This window comes from Raphanus sativus, chromosome 6 (genome assembly GCF_000801105.2).
Source record: "Raphanus sativus cultivar WK10039 chromosome 6, ASM80110v3, whole genome shotgun sequence".
NCBI classification, from domain to species: domain Eukaryota; kingdom Viridiplantae; phylum Streptophyta; class Magnoliopsida; order Brassicales; family Brassicaceae; genus Raphanus; species Raphanus sativus.
Genome location: NC_079516.1, coordinates 27,425,532 through 27,446,108, shown reverse-complemented (window position 1 = coordinate 27,446,108; position 20,577 = coordinate 27,425,532). Strand labels below are relative to the sequence as shown.

Below are 20,577 nucleotides of genomic sequence, written 5' to 3'. Positions count from 1 at the left end.
ATTCTTGAGTTATCTTCTTCCATCTCTTCTTCGGATGGTTTACCAAAATCTCTTTTTTTTTTTTTAAAGAATTTTAAAGTTGAAGACATAGGTCTTGGTTTTTTTATTCAAAACAAAGTTAGATACAAGGCAACAGCAAATGTAAACACGTTTTTTTGCTTGAATAAATTTAAAATTCTTTAAAAAAAAAAAAGAGATTTTGGTAAACCATCAGGAATATGAATATGTAGTTTCATCCCTTTCTCTGAATCTGATTGCTCTGTAACTTCTAGACCATTCTTGGTCTAAATGAGCGAAATTGTTACTTGGTTCTTTTCTTTTGGTCAAGCGTTACTTGGTTTTAATTGCGTGTATACTCATATGATTCCAGATAAGATTGTAAGAGCATGATTAGTAGTAGCACTTTAGAGTTTCCATAATTTAATATTACTTAGACTATTTGGATATTACTAGGTAACTATCCGCGCTACGCCGCAAGATTGTTTTATATATTTTTAAAAAAAATTTACTGATCTAAATTGTATTTATTATATGTTTTTATAGGGAAATCATTGTCTAGATAGATAATGAATTTTTCACTTCTAGGAGTTGTAACTTGATATTTTATACAACTATTTTAGATAGAATAGACAAACTTGAAATAATTTGGTACTGAAGCTAAATTTGTTCCATATTTGTTATATAATGTCAATTCTTATATTTTGATGTTGTTCTTTATTTTTATATTAAAGTTATATATAAATATTTTATAACAGTATAAACTCAAAGATCGATAAAAAAGAACACTTAGGGGATGATTGGAAGAAGCTGTAGTTTTGTATTTTTTGCTTTAGAAATAAAACTGTAGATTTTTTTGATGTGGCTGTAAATAATTTTGCTGTAAGATTTTAGCTGTAGGTTTAAAAATATTTAGTGACTTCCTTATAAATTTTCTAAAGCAAAAAATAAGTGCTCTGGATTTATTGCTTTCTACAGCTAAAAATAAATAAAAAGGAAAGAAAAATCTGTAGCTTTAAAAAAATTTTACAAAGCATGATTGGTAAAAATTTGGGCTGTAGAAATAATTTGGGCTATAGAAAGATCCTACATAACTTCTAAAGCACTTGCCAATCACCCCCTTACTATTTTTTTCTCTATTAGCACAAAACTGTTTTTGAAAGATAATGGTCTCTTCTCTTGATTATAATTTTGCATATTGTGTAGTGAATTTGTGTAGAGAGTTTTTCATACTGTTTGAATGTGGAGATTTTAACATAGGCAACCAAAATTCAGAATTAAAATGTTACAAAAAAAAAACTTGAACAGAAAAAAAATGTTACAAAAATCCTAAAAGCTTCCTTTTGTGATTTTGTATGGTATACAAATGATGATTCTTGTTCAATACGTTTAGCTGGTTAATTTAAACAAATATCCCGAGTTAAGCTTTTAGGCTGAAAACTTTTCCTTGGTTGTCCATTGCGTCCACTATTGGACCATATGAAGCAGTTAGCTTTTAAACCACCTGCATTATCAACAAAGATCCAAATGATGTTTATCTCTGTATTCATGGTATTTAGAAAAATCATCTATAAATAGTTGTAGCCGGAGAGAATTACATGAGTTTTCCCTTTTCCGGCGGTTGCGTGATGGTTTGTGGAGCCATATTTGTGTCTGAAAGCTAATACATCTTCAACAGATAATTACTCAGAAGTTATTTGAGACTTACCATGTTGTCTCCTCTGGCACAGTGAACAGGTCTATTCCTTCACCTCCCTTTGTTAGGTGCAAAGTTCTCTCCGATCTAATGATGAAACCGCAATTTTAGATATCCCAAAAGTTTAATGCCTTCCGTTCCAAGTCTCGAATTATCTCAACTGTTGATAATCATTAGGAACTTCACGGTCATTTTCATAGGTAATCATCAGATTAGAAAAGCTAATCATGACTGAATGTAGCTGTACTTGACTATAAGAAACACGTGATACGTGATACACATAAGGTGACCGAACCATCACAATGAAAGAAGAAAAAACATTCAGACAAGTCTTGTAACACTTACTCAGATATTAGGAAACACTTTCTTGTTTAAGCTGAATCTTCATTAGAACACATTACAATAGAAACCAAGCATAACATTCTACTCCTGAAGTTAGTGTTACCAGACTTAAACTGGCCCAAAACATGAACTATGTTGGTTAATTGTTCTAATCTACAATACCTTTGCTGTCATTTCAAGTGATTTCTGGTAGATTTCATTTTCGGTTGCTGAAAAGGTGCAACAAGTTACTCAAAACCAAAATACCAAAAGAAACAGTATTATTAACCACTGATTTTAAATGGTAAAGCTTATGATCTCATTCACAGGCAATTGTAAGAAGTGAGCAGCTAAGTCAAAATTTTATTTAGCTTCATTCTCTTCAGGAGTGAAAAACGCAACTGTGGTGTATGCATTACCGAGGCACCAAATCCCAGCATGTTTCTTTGGCTCAAGCAACAACGCCTCTTCAAGCTTAGTGATGGCGTCTACGCACACAAAACACACATGTTATAACCAATCCAGAGATCACATCAGTTTTTTCAAATCTGAAAAAAAAAACATACTTTTAATCGCTTGTTATAACCTTCAAAAGCAAAGCCCTGTGACGTGGAAGACCAAAACTTTCTCCTCTTTAGTTCTTGCAGTTCATGATGAACCAATCACTTGAAAATCCACGAGAAGTGGCAAAGAGAATTAGGTGTAATCCCATACATAACGTAGAAACCATCTATGACTTTCTGGTCATAGTTATAACCTTATGTCACAACAAAAAGAAGAAAAGTAAACACCTTCATGATCAGCTTTAAGTCCCCATTGTCATAATCAAGAAGAGTGCAAGCAGTATCAGTGATCAATTCAGAAAAAAATCACTAAGTTCTCCACGCCCCAGCCTCTCTAGACAAGTTAATCTAACAATCAGTAAATGTATATGGAGAGAGCCTTATGCTTTTAGTGTGTTGATTAGGTTTTTACACATCAAAACTGAAACCACCCAAATTTGAGAAGTCCTGACTTGAATTTCTCCGAAAATTATAATATACGGATATTCTCTAATTTCAAAATCTAAAAATGTAATACCCGAAAGAACCGACCCATATCCGAACATGTATATGTATCCTCATGTATAGCTGATTATATAAACAAATAAAAATTTATTTGCTAACCGATTTAATTTTTACCATGAATAGAGAGCAATTTCATTCAAACAAGTGGAATTAATATGGTTAACAAGTAAACTAAATTATATAAAATTATTATTGTTGTAAAGACAATTCATAAAGTAGTTATAATAAAAAAGAAAAAGAAATTTAAAATTTTATATGGAATAATCATCCTTATTGTTCCCATAATTTTATTTTCATATATTCTTTTCCTATTTGTTCTTAATGATGGTTATAAGTTAGACCTTTAGTTAAAATTCAAAAATTGTTTTTTGAACTAATTTAACATTCATTTAAAATAGTTAATTTTCCAAAAACAAAAGAAAAGAAAAAAGACATTTTTCAAAGGGAAAAATGTAATTTAAATCATCAACTTTTAAATTCGGTTGAAATAAAGAACCAATTTTTCAGTTATAAGAAAATCTATTGGAAAAAATATAACAAAATCTTACCAAAATTTAAATATTTTTATAAAATGATATATTAATTAATTTCGTGATTAGAAATAAAATATTATTATAAATTAATATTAATTGAAAATAAAATCATATGATATATTTTTATAAATTTTATAATTATATTCTATATTATATTAAAATATAAATGGTATACGCTATATATATATAAGTGCTAATAAATTGAAAGGTAACATTTTTTAAATTGCTTTTATTTAAATAAATAAATATTACTTACTGTTAAAATGAGTTATAATTTGTAAATCATGTAATATTTTTATACCAAAAATTTCTAGCATATATTTTTGTAACTCACAACAATATATTATCTAAAAATAATTACATATAATTATTTTATTTATTTATTTTAATCTCCCAATATATTATCTAAAAGTAATTATATACAAAGTATAAATTATATAACTAACCTTTAATTCATATGTTATTTAAAAAAGTTGCTATTAGAAAACTTTGAAATTGTAAAATTCAGTATATTAACAGCAAATCAATTTTAACAATAAATTTATTGTTTATTTACAGTTGTAAAAACATTTGTTAAAAAGATGAAAACAGTACCAAAAATTCAAATACATTTTTATAAAATAAAAAAGATTTAGATACAAAAAGATTAAAAAATCATATAATCTCCAAAGTCAAAATATAATTATGTGATTTTCCAAATTTCTCTTCACTAAATACACAACTTTGAAAATAAATATTCCAAACTCATAATGATAGTATTCCAAATTTTACACAAGATAAAATAATAGGTCCTAAAGTAAAATTTTTGAAATGCAACACAAAAAACAAAATATTTTGTAAAATATTAAATAGTATAATAATTTGAAATTAATAACAAAAAATCAGAAAAATTATTACCATAACATCAAAAAAAATCCGATTTCAATAAAATTTACTATAATAATTTTGTAGATGCTGCTATGTGTAAAATTCACTAAAATATTAGGATTTAACTACTAAACATAATAATGTATTTACTTATAAAATAATGCAATATACTATAATGATAAATGCTAAAGTATATTTTTAAAATACAATATGAAAACATAGATTATTCTAAACAAGTATCATTTCTTAGTATAATTAAATAATTTTTTAAAAATCTATTGTATGATAAACAAGTATTCTAAACATAGATTATTCTAAACAAGTATCATTTCTATAGTATATGTCGATTCTTTACCACCGGATTGGCTAAGCTAGAGGAGGGTTGAGCAATAGGTGTTTCTGTTAAATTGTTGGCAAAAAAATTAAATAACTTTTTAAAAATCTATTGTATGATAACTGTCCAAATTGAAAAAAACATATTTTTATGTGATTTTATATTTGATGATTTCAAATTATGAAATTATTGTACCAAAATCGAAAATATATTAGTATATAATAATTATTAATAACAAAGTTTAATGTATACAACAAATCATTATATATTAATAATGTCAAATTATAAAGTTAAATGTAAATCTTATATTTAAAATGTAAAGTTATATATTTATAAAAAGAAAAAAAAATATGTGCGGATCAAAATCTAATCTATACTATTAAAGTAGATGACAGTTTATGAATTTGCCCCTCAAATTTCTAAGTAACTATAAAAATTGTCTGTACTTTTTTCCCGGCATTATTTACAACCAATCAAAAATCATTATTTTGCAATTACATTAAAGAGTATTTAATATAATTAAATTCTTAACATTTTTGAAAATTTTGTTTCCTAAATGTTTGCACCATATCTTTCCAAAAAATATTTCACATTATTAATTATTTGAAAGCATTTATTAAATGAAACCTCAAAATAAAATCAAGTTGAAATAACAAATGATTAAATCAACAAATCATAATACGGGTTTGAATTATCTCTAACTCCTTAAAAATAGTTTCATTTAAAATAAAAACTAAATCACATAAACTAAATTTAATAAAATTATAGAAAATGTTTTGAAATGCACAAATTAATTTTTCAATACAAGAGTGTTGAAGATATAAAATATTTTATTTAAATTAAAAAATCATTGTAAAATAAGTTTAACTTGGGTTTAAATAAATAAAATCATATTATGGGTTAGAATTATTTAAATTCTTCTAAAATTTAGTCATATTGAAAATAACAAAATAAGTCATATAAGTAAATTCAAGATAAATTTCAAAAAGTTAAAATATATAATTTATCAAAAATCATAATTTTTTTTTACGTAAAATCATTTTCCAACAAAAATATACCCGCCCTTTTTAAGGGCGGATTAAAATCTAGTGACTTTTAAAGTTGATGTCTTTTTTTGGCACAAATATAAATCAACATTTCTACAAATTATTGAAAAAATGTATTTTTAATAAATATAACACTAATCATAAAACTTTAGATAAGAAATAACTCAAACCAAATTATATAAGTTTTTCATTTTCTCAAAGTAAAAAAAAAGATACTATTTTCATTTATATTCTAAAATAATTAGCTAACATATCCATTAATTGAGTATTTAGTTATAAAATGATTATGAAGAACTTTTATGTTAATTTAAATTTTTATTATCATACGAAAAGAGTTATCGATTGATGGATTGTTCATGATTATTTATGTTTATGATAAATATTTTCTAAATAAAATTTATATATTTCTATAAATGAGTTACATGATTTCCTCTGTATTTTAGTGAAAAAAAAGTTTCACCAAAGACTATTAAGATCCACAATTTTGCTACATCATTAGAATTATGAAGAATCTATGGAACACTTATTTTTTTCTTCTGAGAATAAAAAATATATTAATATTTTATAAACAAAATTTAAAATTTTGACAGTAAAATTATGAAACTTAATCCAATTAGGACTATATGAATAACCACAAAAGTGACATAATAACCGTAAATAATTATTAAATTTCTCTATAATTGTTTAATAAATAATTATTAAACTAATGATATGTTAATTAACTATTTTAGAATATATATGAAAACTTTTAAAATTTCATTTTGAAGTAAATAGAAAAAAAATATTTTAATTTATTCAGTATTTCTGTTTATAAAATGTTATTGTTACTAAATAATTTATTCAAAAAGTTAATATCAATTTTTTTTCAAAAATGTTGATATATTTGTGTCAAAAAATCATTAGCTTTAAAAGCCATTTTAGACATGTTGTTAATCAAATATAACTGTTGACTAATGATGTGACTAAAATGATATGATAAACAAAAGTTTATGATTAAAATGGTTTTTTAACAAAAATTCAGTGTTTTTTACATCAAACGACTGATCTATTACTCAAACTTGAGGTGGTCTGGAAAACCAGACCAGAATAGAATAACCAATGTAATACATGTACCTATGAAAGTATCGAACTATCTTACTAAATAATCAAATGATACATTTTCAGAACGAAGGATAAAATCAATTGAGAAATTCGGAAGTCGACTCTTTAATCTCTGCAGCTCATCTAACTCAGTGGAGAAGTTAGGCCATGCTTTGGGATCTTGGATCATCGAGATTAAGTCTTTACACTCAGTGCTAAAGTTCTGACACGGCGATAGTTGAAGCATACATTCCATTGCCCATAGGAGAGCCTCAAACTCTGAATGAAGAGGTGAAATTCTTCGTAACTGGTTTCTTACTCCCAATAGTTGAGTTGTTTCTCTTCAGGTTTTCCATGTCCATCCATGTCCACTATACAGTGCATCCTGAGTCCGTGAACCATCTATGTAGCATCTCTCGGAACTTGTTATTAGCTCAGGGGTTACACTAGCTGTAAGTTCGTGTTTCTTGTTTGCTTCGAACCAAGCATGGCATTCTGATTCAGCATGTCTGACAGTTTCCAAAGGGTCCATGTCTATTCCTTTGAACAGCTTATCATTTCTCGCTTTCCAAATATACCACAAAATCCAGGGATATGGGTCTGAATCCATCTTAGGGTCTTCTATGTCGTTTTTCCTCCAAAAAAGTTAATCAATGTTCGAGTAGTGACTCGCGCTGGGAAGGCTGATGATAGTGTTGGAGTTGCTGAATGTGCCCATGTCTGAATTGCCGAAGGCACTCAAAGATGGCATGATTTATAGTTTCATCATTTGCTCCACATCTAGGGCAATGGTTATCACATCGCATATGGCGATGTACAAGATTGCTTGTTACTGCAAATTGTCCAGACTAGAAATTTCTTGCCAGATAAAGTGTTTCAGCTTTGGTGGAACTTTTATCTCCCAAGCAAAGGCTTGTAATTTCTCTGTTGAGGATGTTTGTGACGACCCAATACCCTGATTTTACTGTATACATCCCATTCTTCGTGTAGTTCCAGCAATATTTATCCCGCTGATATCTTTGACTTATGGCCAAAGATTGAAACAGAGGGATATCTTTAGAGTTTACATAATTTTCAAGCATCTGTAAGTCCCGTGATTTTGGATCCCCTGTCATAAACTCGCGAACTGACATCATCGGATGGACCACTGATGCTATTAATCTAGCTGGTCTTGCTGGAATTGTCGGTAACCAATGATCTTCCCAAACTCTAATTTCATTTCGAGAGTGTACATTTTGTCTGATACCCAATATCATTGGTGGTTTCGTTGCCATTATACTTGTCCATCCATATGAGGGTCTATCTACAGTGTTTAGCTGCAAAGGCGTGCTACTCTTAAGTAATTTCCCTTTAGTACGCTGGCTACAAGGGAATCTGGGTATTGTACCAAGCGCCACAACTGTTTACGCAATAAGGCCAGATTGAATTCATGGATCATCCTAAATCCAATTCCGCCCTCCTCTCTTGGTTTGCAGATATTTTCCCATTTTCCCAGTGTATGCCCCTCTTAGGAAGGTTCGAGCTCCACCAGAACTGTGCAATGACACTAGTTAGACTCTCACATGTCTCTAATGGTAATAGGAAAGTCGACATTACATAAGTAGGTAGAGCTAGTAGGATTTATGAGTACTTCCTTTCCTCCCTTTGTTAACCACCGTCCTGTCCAGCCATTTACTCGGTTTCGCAGTCGATCCTTCAAAAATGCAAACAACCTTGTTTTGGAGCCACTAATGTCCTCAGGAATATTAAGATAATTCCCCATCCCTCCCTCATTTGTAATTCCAGTTGAACATTTGATATTATCTTTCACTGTTCCAGGTAGGCCTGGGCGTTCGGGTCGGGTTCGGGTCGGGTTCGGGTCGGTTCTTTTCGGGTCCATGTCTTTCGGGTCCTAAACATTTGGACCCAACATGTACTTCTAAATTTTCGGTCCGGTTCGGGTCGGTTCTTCTCGGTCCGGGTCGGTTCTATAATTAAAATACTTGTAAAATACCCATAATTTTTCGGGTTCATATCGGGTCCGGATCGTGTTTGGGTATTTAAGATCTAAAACACACAAATTTCATCAAATTTAGTCATAATATGTCATGCATATCTAAAATCTTACAAAATAACTTAAAATAAACTATTAAAAATTAAAAGAAAAAATTGAATTTTACATTTAAAACTTCATATTACATGAAAATGTTATAAAATAATAACAAAGATTGTTAACAAAAATATATTTCAACTAAATCATAAAATAAAATATAGAAAATAGAACATAACAAAACATAGTTTTGGATATTCATGTTTTTAAGTCGGGTATAAATCGGTTCTTGTCGGGTCGGGTCTATTCGGGTCGGTTCTTTTTGGAACCGAATCTATTCGGATCGATTCTTTTTGGGTCCGTGTCTATTCGGGTAGGAAATTTTGGACCCAACTTGTAGTTCTAAACGTTCGGGTCGGTTCAGGTTCGAATATTTTTGGGGCGATTCTGGGTCGGATCTTCGGGTCCAGGTTAAAATGCCCAGGCCTAGTTCCAGGTAGGCCTGGGCGTTCGGGTCTTCGGGTCGGGTTCGGATCGGTTCTTTTCGGGTCCAAATTCTTTCAGGTCCTAAACATTTGGACCCAACATGTACTTCTAAATTTTCGGTCCGGTCGGTTCGGGTCTATAATTAAAATACTTGTAAAATACCCATAATTTTTTGGGTTCATATCAGGTCGGGTCGTGTTCGGATATTTAAGATCTAAAACACACAAAAATACACAAATTTCATCAAATTTAGTCATAATATGTCATATATTTCTAAAATCTTACAAAATAACTTAAAATAAATTATTAAAAATTAAAAGAAAAAAATTTGAATTTTACATTTAAAACTTCATATTACTTGAAAATTTTATAAAATAATAACAAAGATTGTTAACAAAAATATTTTCCAACCAAATCATAAAATAAAATATAGAAAATAGAATATAACAAAACATAGTTTTGGATATTCATGTTTTTAAGTCGGGTATAAATCGGTTCTTGTCGGGTCGGGTCTATTCGGATCGGTTCTTCTTGGGTCCGGGTCTATTCGGATCGGTTCTTTTCGGGTCCGGATCTATTCGGGTAGGAAATTTTTGGACCCAACAGGTACTTCGAAACGTTAAGGTCGGTTCAGATTCGAATATTTTCGGATCGGTTCCGGGTCGGGTCTTAGGGTCCATGTTAAAATGCTCAGGCCTAGTTCCAGGTATCCTCTTCCCAGAGAATAAGGAAGATTTTTCAAAGTTAGTATGCTGGCCAGAGTCTTTAGTCTTTCTCATATGTCTTAAGAACTTTCATGACTTCATCACATTCACGGTGCTCCGCCTTGCAGAAGAATAGGCTTATCATCAGTAAAGAGAAGGTGAGATACTGGAGGGCTAGTGCGAGAGACGCGCATCTCCGTTATCTTCCCTTGATTCTCTGCGTGATTAAGAAGGTTAACGAGTGCTTCCTTGCATAAGATAAAGATGAAAAGAGACAAAGGATCTCCTTGTCACAATCCCCTGTGTGGGGTAATATTTTCTCTGGGTTGACAATTGAACATGACATGGTATTTCACAGATGTTACGCATCGCATTATCCATCCTATCCACATATCTGAAAATCCCATTTTACTCATGAAGTCCCATTCTAGTCGATCATAGGTTTTAATCATGTACGTCTTTATTGCCATTCCCGTATTTCTTCCTCCAGGATCTGTACGTAAAGCATGAACATTTCCTGTGCTATCAATACATTATCCGATATTTGTCTTCCAGCAACAAAGGTTGTTTGTGTTTCTGATATCCGATCCAGAAGTATTTTCTTTAATCGCTGACATAACACTTTTGATATAATCTTGTAGCTGACACTGTAAAGACTGATGGGCCGAAACTGAGACATTTCATTTGGTTTATCTTTCTTAGGGATTAGACAAATATTTGCGTCATTGAGACCATTTGCCATGGTGCCGTCCAAGAGAAATTCATTAACCATACGGTTAGATCTTCTTTTACAGTGTCCCAGAATTTTTGATAAAATAGGGTTGTCATACCATCGGGTCCTGGAGCCTTCTCCAATGCATTGCAAATAGGAACAACTTCACCTCCCATTTGGAGATGGGAGCCGTCAGATCCATATTTATTTGGTCAGAGATTCTCGTCGTGACATTAGCTAGGGCTTCATCAATCAGCCTGTGTTTAAAGTTGCGAACAGTTCTCTAAAATAATCAGTAGCAATGGCTACCAATTTTTCTTCATCCTCAACCAGATTCCCAGCAGAATCCAAAAGACCTGTAATCTTATTTATGGCTCTTCGCTGTCTTGTAATAGCATGAAAGAACATTGTGTTCAAATCTTCCTCTCTCAGCCAGAAGGCCCTACTAGTTTGTTTCCAGAATCGTTCTTCGGCCTTAAGAGTTTCAGTTAGTTCCTTGAGTGCTGCTCCTATATATTCTGTTGTTGCTCCATCATCCGATTAGAGATTATCCACCTTCACCTTAAGTTCTTCAATTTGCTTTGCCACATTTAAATATTTTTTATCTTTTCTATTGTCCTGCAACTAGATATATGATCCATGATAGTCGCATTTGGAGGGAGGTCAGGAGAATTCCAACCATCTGAGATCACTTGACCTACTTCTTCACAATCCAACAATCACTTATCAAACTTAAAATGATTTATTTTTCCTTGTTGGTTTTATGAGAATATCAGCGAGTACTGGACGATGATCCGATCCCCACATACGAAGATATTGTACTTTAGAGTGTGAAAATTTTGCATGCCAATCCTCATTTCCAAGAGCACGATCTAAGCGACAACGTACATTACCATTGGATCGTTTTCCAGCCCATGATAGTTGGTTGCTAGAGAAAGGAAACTCCAACATTCCACAATCCATGATCATTTGATTGAAGGAAAGAAAATATGTATATTCTTTGTTTTCCTCCTTCTTTTTCATGGTGTCCTTTTATTTCATTAAAATCACCAATCTTAAACCAATGACCATCTCTAGTAGTGGCAAAACGCGCAACGCATTCCCAAACTTGATCTATTTTTTCTAACACAGAGTTCCTATAACTGAATGTCATATAGACATTTATTCCATTAATAACAGGTTTTACATCAATCATTCGATTATTCGAAAGCAAAATAACAATTTAAAATTCATCCATAAAAACAAAGCTAAACTACTATGTTGGCTAAGAGACTCAACGGTAAACAATTTATTAAATCATAAATCAGCCTGAATGTTTTGCAACAGCAGTTTCCTTCTTAATCTCAGAAAAGAACAAAATTTCTGGGCGATGCTTCTAACACATCTCCTTGAGGCGTCGAACTGTGAGGTCGTTCCTTATCCCTCGACAGTGTCAAAAGAGCGTCTTCATTGATGAGGTTGGGGCGGATGTTTGGCATCCACCATACAGTGTTTTCTTTTTGTTTATCAAAAAGTGGATGCTTTATTTCAATCAAATCTAAAAGTTTTGATGATTTAAAGCACTAACTTTAAAAGTTTCGACGATTTAAATGACATTTTTTTTCTTTTTGCAAAGGGTTAAATATGGGGAAAATCGCATAAAAACCCTGAAAGTGTCACTTAGTCACACTTTAAACCTTGAAATTTTTTCACTAACACTTTAAACCTCGGAAGTGACATTTCTGTCATAAAAAACCTCCAAACTTAAAAAGTGATCTGTTTAACAGGTAAAAATGGTGATGTGTCGGTTTTTTTTCCAAAAAATATTTATTTAATTTATAAAATAAATAAATATTAGTAAAAAAATCAGAAAAATAAATAAAAATTCATAAAATTAAATTTAAATTCATAAAATTAAATAAAAATTCAAAAAAATTCAAAAAATCAAATAAAAATTCAGAAAATCAAATAAAAATTCCGAAAATTAAATAAAATTCATAAAATTAAATAGAAATTCAAAAAAATAGTAAAAAATCATAAAAATAAAATAAAATTCAAAAAAATAGTAAGAAATATAAAAATAAAATAAAATCAGAAAATTAAAAATAATCATAAAACTAAATAAATATCAGAAGTTAAATAAGTTTCAAATAAATAAATAACTAATTCTGATATTTTCGTTCGAATTTTCTCGAAAACCAATTCATATGAAATTCAGTATCTGACTTTTTGAAGTCCTTTGACATTGAATCGAAAGTGGCCATTCCTAAACGCGTAATAAACTTTCGATAAATTACTAATTCATACTCGCAAAAAGCCTTCGACGAAATACACACTACTTCTCGTAAAAACTAATGTTACGAAATTTGAAACTCAGGTCAGAAGACAAGAGGAGAAGAAAAAGGAAGAAGAGACAATCTCGGATCATTAACGAGACTAAGATACGTTCGACTTAGAAAATTTTGTCAAGGTTTTAATTTTTCGTAGGAAATGAATGAAAATGTCTTGAAAACTGCCGTAAAATTAAGGGAACTTAGACCCTAGGTGGATAGTCTAGCAATCTAAGTTTTAATTTTATGAATTTTTATTTAATTTTCTGAATTTTAATTTAATTGTTTGAAATTTTAATTTAATTTTCTGAATTTTTATTTATTTTTTGAATTATTATTTAATTTTCTGAATTTTTATTTCATTTTTTGAATTTTTATTTAATTTTCTGAATTTTTATTTAATTTTATGAATTTTTATTTAATTTTATATTTTTCTTTAATTTTTATTTATTTTATGAATTAAATAAAAAAAAATTTGAAAAAAAATTTGACAAATCACCTTTTTATCTGTTAAACAGGTCAACTTTTTAGTTTTGGGGTTTTTTATGACACAAATGTCACTTCTGAGGTTAAAAGTGTTAGTGAAAAAATTTCAAGGTTTAAAGTGTGAGTAAGTGACACTTTGAGGGTTTTTTATGCGATTTTTCCGTTAAATATGTAATGTAATAAACTATGGCACTTGCATCCGCGAGCAAACGACACCGCATTACCTTTTGTGGATGTGTCCGGAGAAATTGTCTCGTCTCCGCAGTCCTAATAAAAAAGACGAACAATACCAAAAAAAAAAGAGGAAAAAGATCGAGCAAAGAAAAAAAAAATAAAAGAAAGGCAGATAGGAAGAAGAATCCACCATGTTCGATCATCACTAATTGATCCCAAATCTCGACGACCTTCTAACCCTTTTTCGCCGGGTTGCAGTAAGCAGCTAGGGTTCAAGAAATCCTCTCTTTTCTCTGAAGATTGGATTGGTAAATTTTGTTTGTTAGGAGACGATGAAGGCGATGGAGACTATACAAGATCTGATCGAAGAAGCTAAAATACGGACCGTCTGGTGGGCTTTGTGCATCTTCTCCGTCACATACTTGTTGACCCGTATGTCTATTCCCTACCTTTCCTCTCTTTCACATGAGATTCTTCTGTTAGCTGTCTCGTTATGAGGTTAAAATTTACAATTTGATATGTCCTAAAAGCTGCAAAATTGCGTTTACCCTCTTGATTTTTTTATGACTTTTAAACATCACAAAACAGAAAAAAATCACTTTACTTGTGAGAAACCTGGTCTAATAGATGAAGTATTGTCAATTCTATATCTGTCTTGTTCTGTGGATGATTTAAGATCAGTTTGGAACACAGAACCACTTCACTTGGAAGAAACCTGGTCTGATAGATGATATGGTGTTTACTATGTTCTTGTTTCCATTTTCTGGAGTCCAAGTTTTGATCATTATAGATGTCTTTTTCTTGTTTTTGATCCCTTTTTGATGCGGTGCTCTCATGCAGATACAAGCAAGTCTATGTGGATGAATTTGCCAATGGCAATCCTCATTCTTGGCGCTCTTCGGATTCTTCTTAATCAGATTGAGTTCAGATGGAAAGTTATGCCTGATCCAAGACAGAGCAGGCTCTCTTATCCCGCCAAGAAGCAGCTGTCCTTGAATGATCCTCGTCTTTCCACTACCCCACCACCTCCTAGGTGGAAGAAGAATATCGACTCTCCTGTTGTGGAAGCTGCCATCAATGACTTTATCGACAAGATCCTCAATGATTTCGTTATAAATTTGTGGTACTCTTTGATCACCCCGGATAAAGAGGCCCCTGAACTCATCCGTGGAGTTATCATGGATGCTCTTGGTGAAATTTCAGTCAGGGTAAAAGAGATCAATATCGTCGACCTGCTAACTAGGTGCCCATTCTTCATTCCTCTTCCCTCATCAAAAGTTCTCGATTTTTTATTTGGATGGTGATGAAATCAAATGCCTGATTGTGCAGGGATATAGTTGATCTGATAGGTGATCATTTGGAGATTTTTAGAAGAAACCACGCTGCTATAGGTACTGATGTTATGAAGACATTGTCATCTGAAGAGAGAGATGAAAGATTGAAGTACCATCTTATGGCTTCTGGGGAGCTTTATCCTGCACTCATTTCGCCTGAGAGTGAGTACAAGGTATGAGCGATGCTTTCTGAAGTAAAATACGCAGTGGCGTTTTCACTTTTACCAAAACGTGCTCTTTGTTTTTCTGACAGGTTCTTCAGAGAATAGTCGCTGGCATATTATCTGTGGTTCTCAGACCGCGAGAAGCTCAGTGCCCTCTTGTTCGAACGATAGCTAGAGAGATTGTTACTTGCTTGGTAGTTCAACCTCTTTTGAATTTAGCAGCCCCCGAGTAAGTTCTCTACCTATCTGTCTTCCAGAAAGTTATAATACAAACTAGCGGGGAACAACTTATGCTTTCAGAGTTTCAGATAAATGTATCCAATTGAAACTATACTTCAGTTAGAGATGATAATTAATTTTCCATTTTTCCCCAGGCGTATCAACGAAGTGCTTGAGATCATTATCAATATTATTAAAGAGGGAAACTTTGAGCAGTTTTCTGGGGAAGAACAGAGTGTTTACTCTGCCTCATTGTCAGCCTCCGATAGCCAAGCAAAAAGTATGAATTTGGCAAAAGTTAATGAGCAGGAAACACCATCCGTAGACGATGAAAGACATCCTGAACTGCGCATTCAACAGAACTCTGGTGATTGGGCTCGGATGCTAGAGGTCGCAACGCAAAGGAGAACCGAGGTTCTTACTCCCGAAAACCTCGAAAACATGTGGACCAAAGGAAGAAACTACAAAAAGAAAGAGTACAAAAAATCTCTGAAAACGGGTTCTTCCGTTAGTAGTCCAGTAGAAGCCAAACAGAAAACCCATAGTTCCATACCGGGGACTACCAGTGGTGCAGAAGAAAAAGCATTGGTACATTTGCCCCCTAGAGTTAGCGTTGATAAGCACTCACTAACGCAGATCGAAGAGGATATTAGTAGAACAGCTTCATGTGAAGGAGGGCGCCATATGTATGAGGTTGGTGTTAGACAGGAATCTCCTTCGGATGGAAATAAGAACAGATTTAAGAGATCTAATAGTACGTCGGATCTTTTAAAACCTGAAACGAGGCTGGCACTATTAGGGGTCGGTGAGGGTCCTCTTATCACAGATTTCTACACCAGTACTTACATCAAGCACAATGAGAATCATACTTGTGATAGTAAATCTCCAAACATCGTTCTTAACAAAGAGAGTCAGCAATGCTCAAAACTGAAATGTCGGGTAAGCTCTTGGCTCTGTATTACTTTCTTGTTTTTATGTTTGTGTGCGACAGACATGCACTTGAACAACCGTTTCCGTTTTGTGTATGTTGTTTTGCAATTTACATTGATGTTCACTTAAGATCACTATTTCTTTTGTCTTAAAGAGCTCTCAGAAGATTATATCTTATGTCTGTGTTGCTGCAGGTTCTTGGAGCTTATTTTGAGAAGATGTCATCAAAATCATTTGCAGTATATTCTATTGCGGTGACAGATACGGAAAACAAAACTTGGTTTGTTAAGAGAAGGTTGTTGTCTCATTTCTTGTGCACATTATTGGACTAGTTACCCATGTCACTAGCTTTTGATATTGACTTTCTAGTTGCCTGTTTTGTTTCCTTCAGATACAGTAATTTCGAGCGGTTGCATCGCCAACTCAAAGAAATCCCGAATTACAATTTACAGTTGCCTCCCAAGCGTATATTCTCATCAAGCACCGAAGATGCTTTTGTTCATCGCCGCTGTATTCAGCTGGACAAGTATCTACAAGTATTATTTAGTCCCTTAGCAATTTTTTAAAACCATAATTACCATCAACATTTTCTTATTAAGCCATTTTTCGCTTGTCTGCAGGATCTCTTGTCTATAGCTAATGTTGCTGAACAATATGAAGTTTGGGATTTTCTAAGGGAGTCCTCAAAAGTGAGACCTAAGTGCAATCCCTTTTACTGCTTTCAGTTTTCATTTGGATAGATGCTCTAACAATTGCCTTTTTCGTTTTGTAGAACTATTCATTTGGAAAGTCTTCATCAGTGATGAAAACTCTTGCAGGTATTTTGTCAACATGTAGCTTCAAAACAAATGATCATAATGAATAGAGAAGTGATTATTGCTGCTCTACTTTGCCAATTTACTAAGTCTTCTTTTTGGAATTGAGCAGTTAACGTTGATGATGCCATGGACGATATTGTACGTCAGTTTAAAGGGGTCTCGGGTGGCCTTATGCGCAAGGTTGTAGGATCTCCACTTGAAGAAACTGATCAAGCTCCCGCGCGCCACCTCTCCTGGAGTGTACATGACATGAACACTCACCTCGCTAAGGAAACTGCAACTGAATCGATGCACAGCAGCATTTCCGATAATGAAGACATTGACAAACTTGGAGAGAACACCCAAGGGGAAGGTAGTCTTGTTTCAGAAGCTAATGGGTGGCACTCAGATAATGAACTGGACTCTAAGTATTTCCAACCAAGAGTGGTCAGACGTCTTGGAGAGCCTGAGAAAATGCCCTTGGATAAGGAAAATGATTATAAAGCAAAATCTGAAGTAAGAGGGTTCAGCGATTCGCAGCATGCCGATCCATCCACAAGTGTGGCTCCTAGTCCTACTGGCGTACCTGAGGTACATCATAAATGCTCCTTTAGTGTCTCGTCTACAACTTTTCTTGATGACACATACATAAGCCAATCTGATCTATGCACCTAGAATTTAACTATGCTTAGTGAGACCTATTACCAAAGAGATTTAAAGTACTAGTTCTTTTAGTATCTTCTGATTTTGAATCTTCGGAATACTTATTCCTCTGCTTTTTATTTTTAGTGGAATCCGCCCAATGTCAGTGTGCCGATTTTGAACCTAGTCGACAAGGTGTTTCAGTTAAATAGAAGAGGCTGGTTAAGGTGAGGACAAACTAGTTATTCTTTCTGATGTTATCTGTTTGTAGATCATGTTGTTCTATTTGACTAGGCCTCTGTCTCACATGGCTTTTTATTTTTTGAATAATCTTAAAATGGTATAACTATAGGAGGCAAGTTTTCTGGATATCAAAGCAAATATTACAGCTAGTTATGGAAGATGCTGTGGATGACTGGCTCCTGAGGGAAGTGTGTTGGCTGCGGAATGAAGACACAGTAGCTCATGGAATACGTTGGGCTCAAGATGTAAGAATTTAAGTTTTCCCTTATCTTTTCTAGTAGTAAACTGAATCTTCACCTGTTTTTGTCCTCTATGAGATTTGATATCATGTTTGGTCATTCGTTGAAACCTATTACAACTCTGTTAGGATAGTATCCAATTTGTGTTGCTTATAATCGTATTTTGAATTTTCTCTGCAGCTTCTTTGGCCAGATGGCGTGTTCTTTACCAGAGTGGGTGACGGTCAAGAGGCATCGGATAGGACCGACCCTAGTGATAATGCTTTCCAAATAGCAGGCCAACTTGGTGGCATGAAGGATGTTAAACCCAGTACCTTTGAGCAGCAATTCGAAGCTTCACGTAGGGCTAGTGAAATCAAGAAATTCCTTTTCGGTGAGTATCTTAGGCTCTACTCATACTTAGTTTTTAGTCTCATTGTAAGTAGCCTCAATATTTGGTGTATGATCAGATGGGGCGCCAACAGCCTTAGTGGGCTTGGTAGGGCACAATCAGTACAGGAGATGCGCAAGAGACATCTTCTATTTCACTCAGGTTAGTCTTCTTTTACTGCGTAAAGGGTTTAATTAGGGTGACTCATCCATCATTTTGGTTTGACCAATACATGACACATGAATCATTAACCGCAGTCAAACATATGCATAAAGCAACTAACATTTGCAATACTGGAGTTGCTACTCCGAACGGTATTCCCGGAGCTGAAAGATCTTCTGAGAGACATAAGGGAGAACTCGAACGGTCGGTCAGAGTAATAGCACCATGTTTATAATGAGGGAGGTAGCCTAAGATTGACATGAACCAGTTGCTTTATCTTTCTCTTTATTAAACTTCGATTCTTTTCTTTTTTTTTTTTTTTGCTTTTAGTGCTTTTTGGGGTTCTTTTAAATATTCTTCCTTGTGTATAAAACATCAATTTGCGAGGGTTTTGTATACAACAATGACAGAAGGGTTCTGTATATAAACCTTTTGTGTGTTTCTTTCTTTTGCATTTATCTTAATTGAAAATGTTCTTTTTGTCTGCAAACTTGGAGGTGCAAGTTATTCATCATTGCTAAGACATGAAAGTTAAAAACCTATTTAGGAACCTCAGCTACATAGCAGCTGCTGCATTACAATGTGTCTCTCTTAGAAAAGTCATCCACTCCAAGAATTTACAGCATTTGCATAGAGCACAGTAAGCGAGCACTGCCTCAGATCGTTTACCTCGTACCAAGAGTTCAACGACTCAAGGTTCTTGTCTGTCCCTAGCTTTGCACTTTTCTTTTGGAACCGCACAATCTGTCCCGTTCAGACACAGAGGAAGATGCTCCTTTGCACGAATCGCATCCAATGCTCTTCCAGAACAGATTCTGTAGTACTCCCTTCTGAAGTTACATTACTTACCATAGACAATGTTTCAGTTCTCTATTTGAATGTTTGTTCTGAACAGGTTTAAGGGTTATGCATTACAAACTCTGTGATGGTGTTGCTTGACTGCTTCCATCTACAACCTTTACAGGATAAGATCTTGCTGCGTACCTGCTTCACTCTTTTCACAAGGCAACAAAATCCCAAATAGCTTTTTACTACTTTTATCTTTGTGACTTGTGTCTCGTTGAGATTACATCATATAGCCAGAGAGAGACACTTACCGGCTTAAGCGTACTTGTGTCGATAGAGAGAAGAGAGATCTCATCCGTCTTAGGTCTAAAAAGCGAGAGGTGAGCCATCTTGGCCGCTAAACCAAGACGAGAATCGCAAGGGGAAAGCTGGACTTGGTCAAGAAAGAAAGCTTCTCTACTTGAGATGACAACAATGGTGAAACCATCTCCTTTTCTTATTTGTGTGTCTGTACATGGACTGTACACCGCGTTACTGTCTGATGCTCCAGACAAAAACATTCACCATCATCATCATCATCATGGTTGTAGTGATCTTTCTTCAGATTATTAATTTCAACATTCTTTCCTCTCATCCTATGATTTCTTCTTCCCTAAGAAAATACTTTGAACATATCAAGAACCAGTAAAAAATGTATATAAAAGGATTTACACATTGATTAGCTTTGAATATGTACCTTCCAATTCCATAATATATAAAAAAAATTTAAAAAAGATTTTCTATCGATGTTATGAAGAATGGACTAGAACAAGAATGAAAAATGAATGTGTTTCCAGGGTGTATTTTTCTG

At 33.2% G+C, this 20,577-nt stretch overlaps 1 protein-coding gene and 1 long non-coding RNA gene across 2 annotated transcripts; one reads left to right on the top strand and one right to left on the bottom strand.

Moving 5' to 3' along the window:
* The first annotated feature begins 13,897 nt into the window (after positions 1-13,897).
* On the top strand, positions 13,898-19,384 carry LOC108813028 (uncharacterized). The gene is made up of 15 exons (XM_018585454.2): positions 13,898-14,273; positions 14,682-15,084; positions 15,171-15,348; positions 15,429-15,568; positions 15,714-16,497; positions 16,683-16,783; positions 16,880-17,024; positions 17,109-17,177; positions 17,261-17,306; positions 17,416-17,876; positions 18,075-18,154; positions 18,280-18,415; positions 18,590-18,782; positions 18,859-18,941; positions 19,037-19,384. Exons 1-15 carry the CDS (start codon positions 14,174-14,176, stop codon positions 19,157-19,159), a joined length of 3,042 nt encoding a protein of 1,013 aa, XP_018440956.1. The 5' UTR covers positions 13,898-14,173; the 3' UTR covers positions 19,160-19,384.
* On the bottom strand, positions 19,241-20,540 carry LOC108813029 (uncharacterized). Its single transcript, XR_001943521.2, has 2 exons — positions 20,039-20,540; positions 19,241-19,935 (listed from the first exon to the last, which is right to left on the bottom strand). It is a non-coding gene; the product is annotated as an uncharacterized LOC108813029 (long non-coding RNA).
* Between the last annotated feature and the right edge of the window lie 37 nt (positions 20,541-20,577).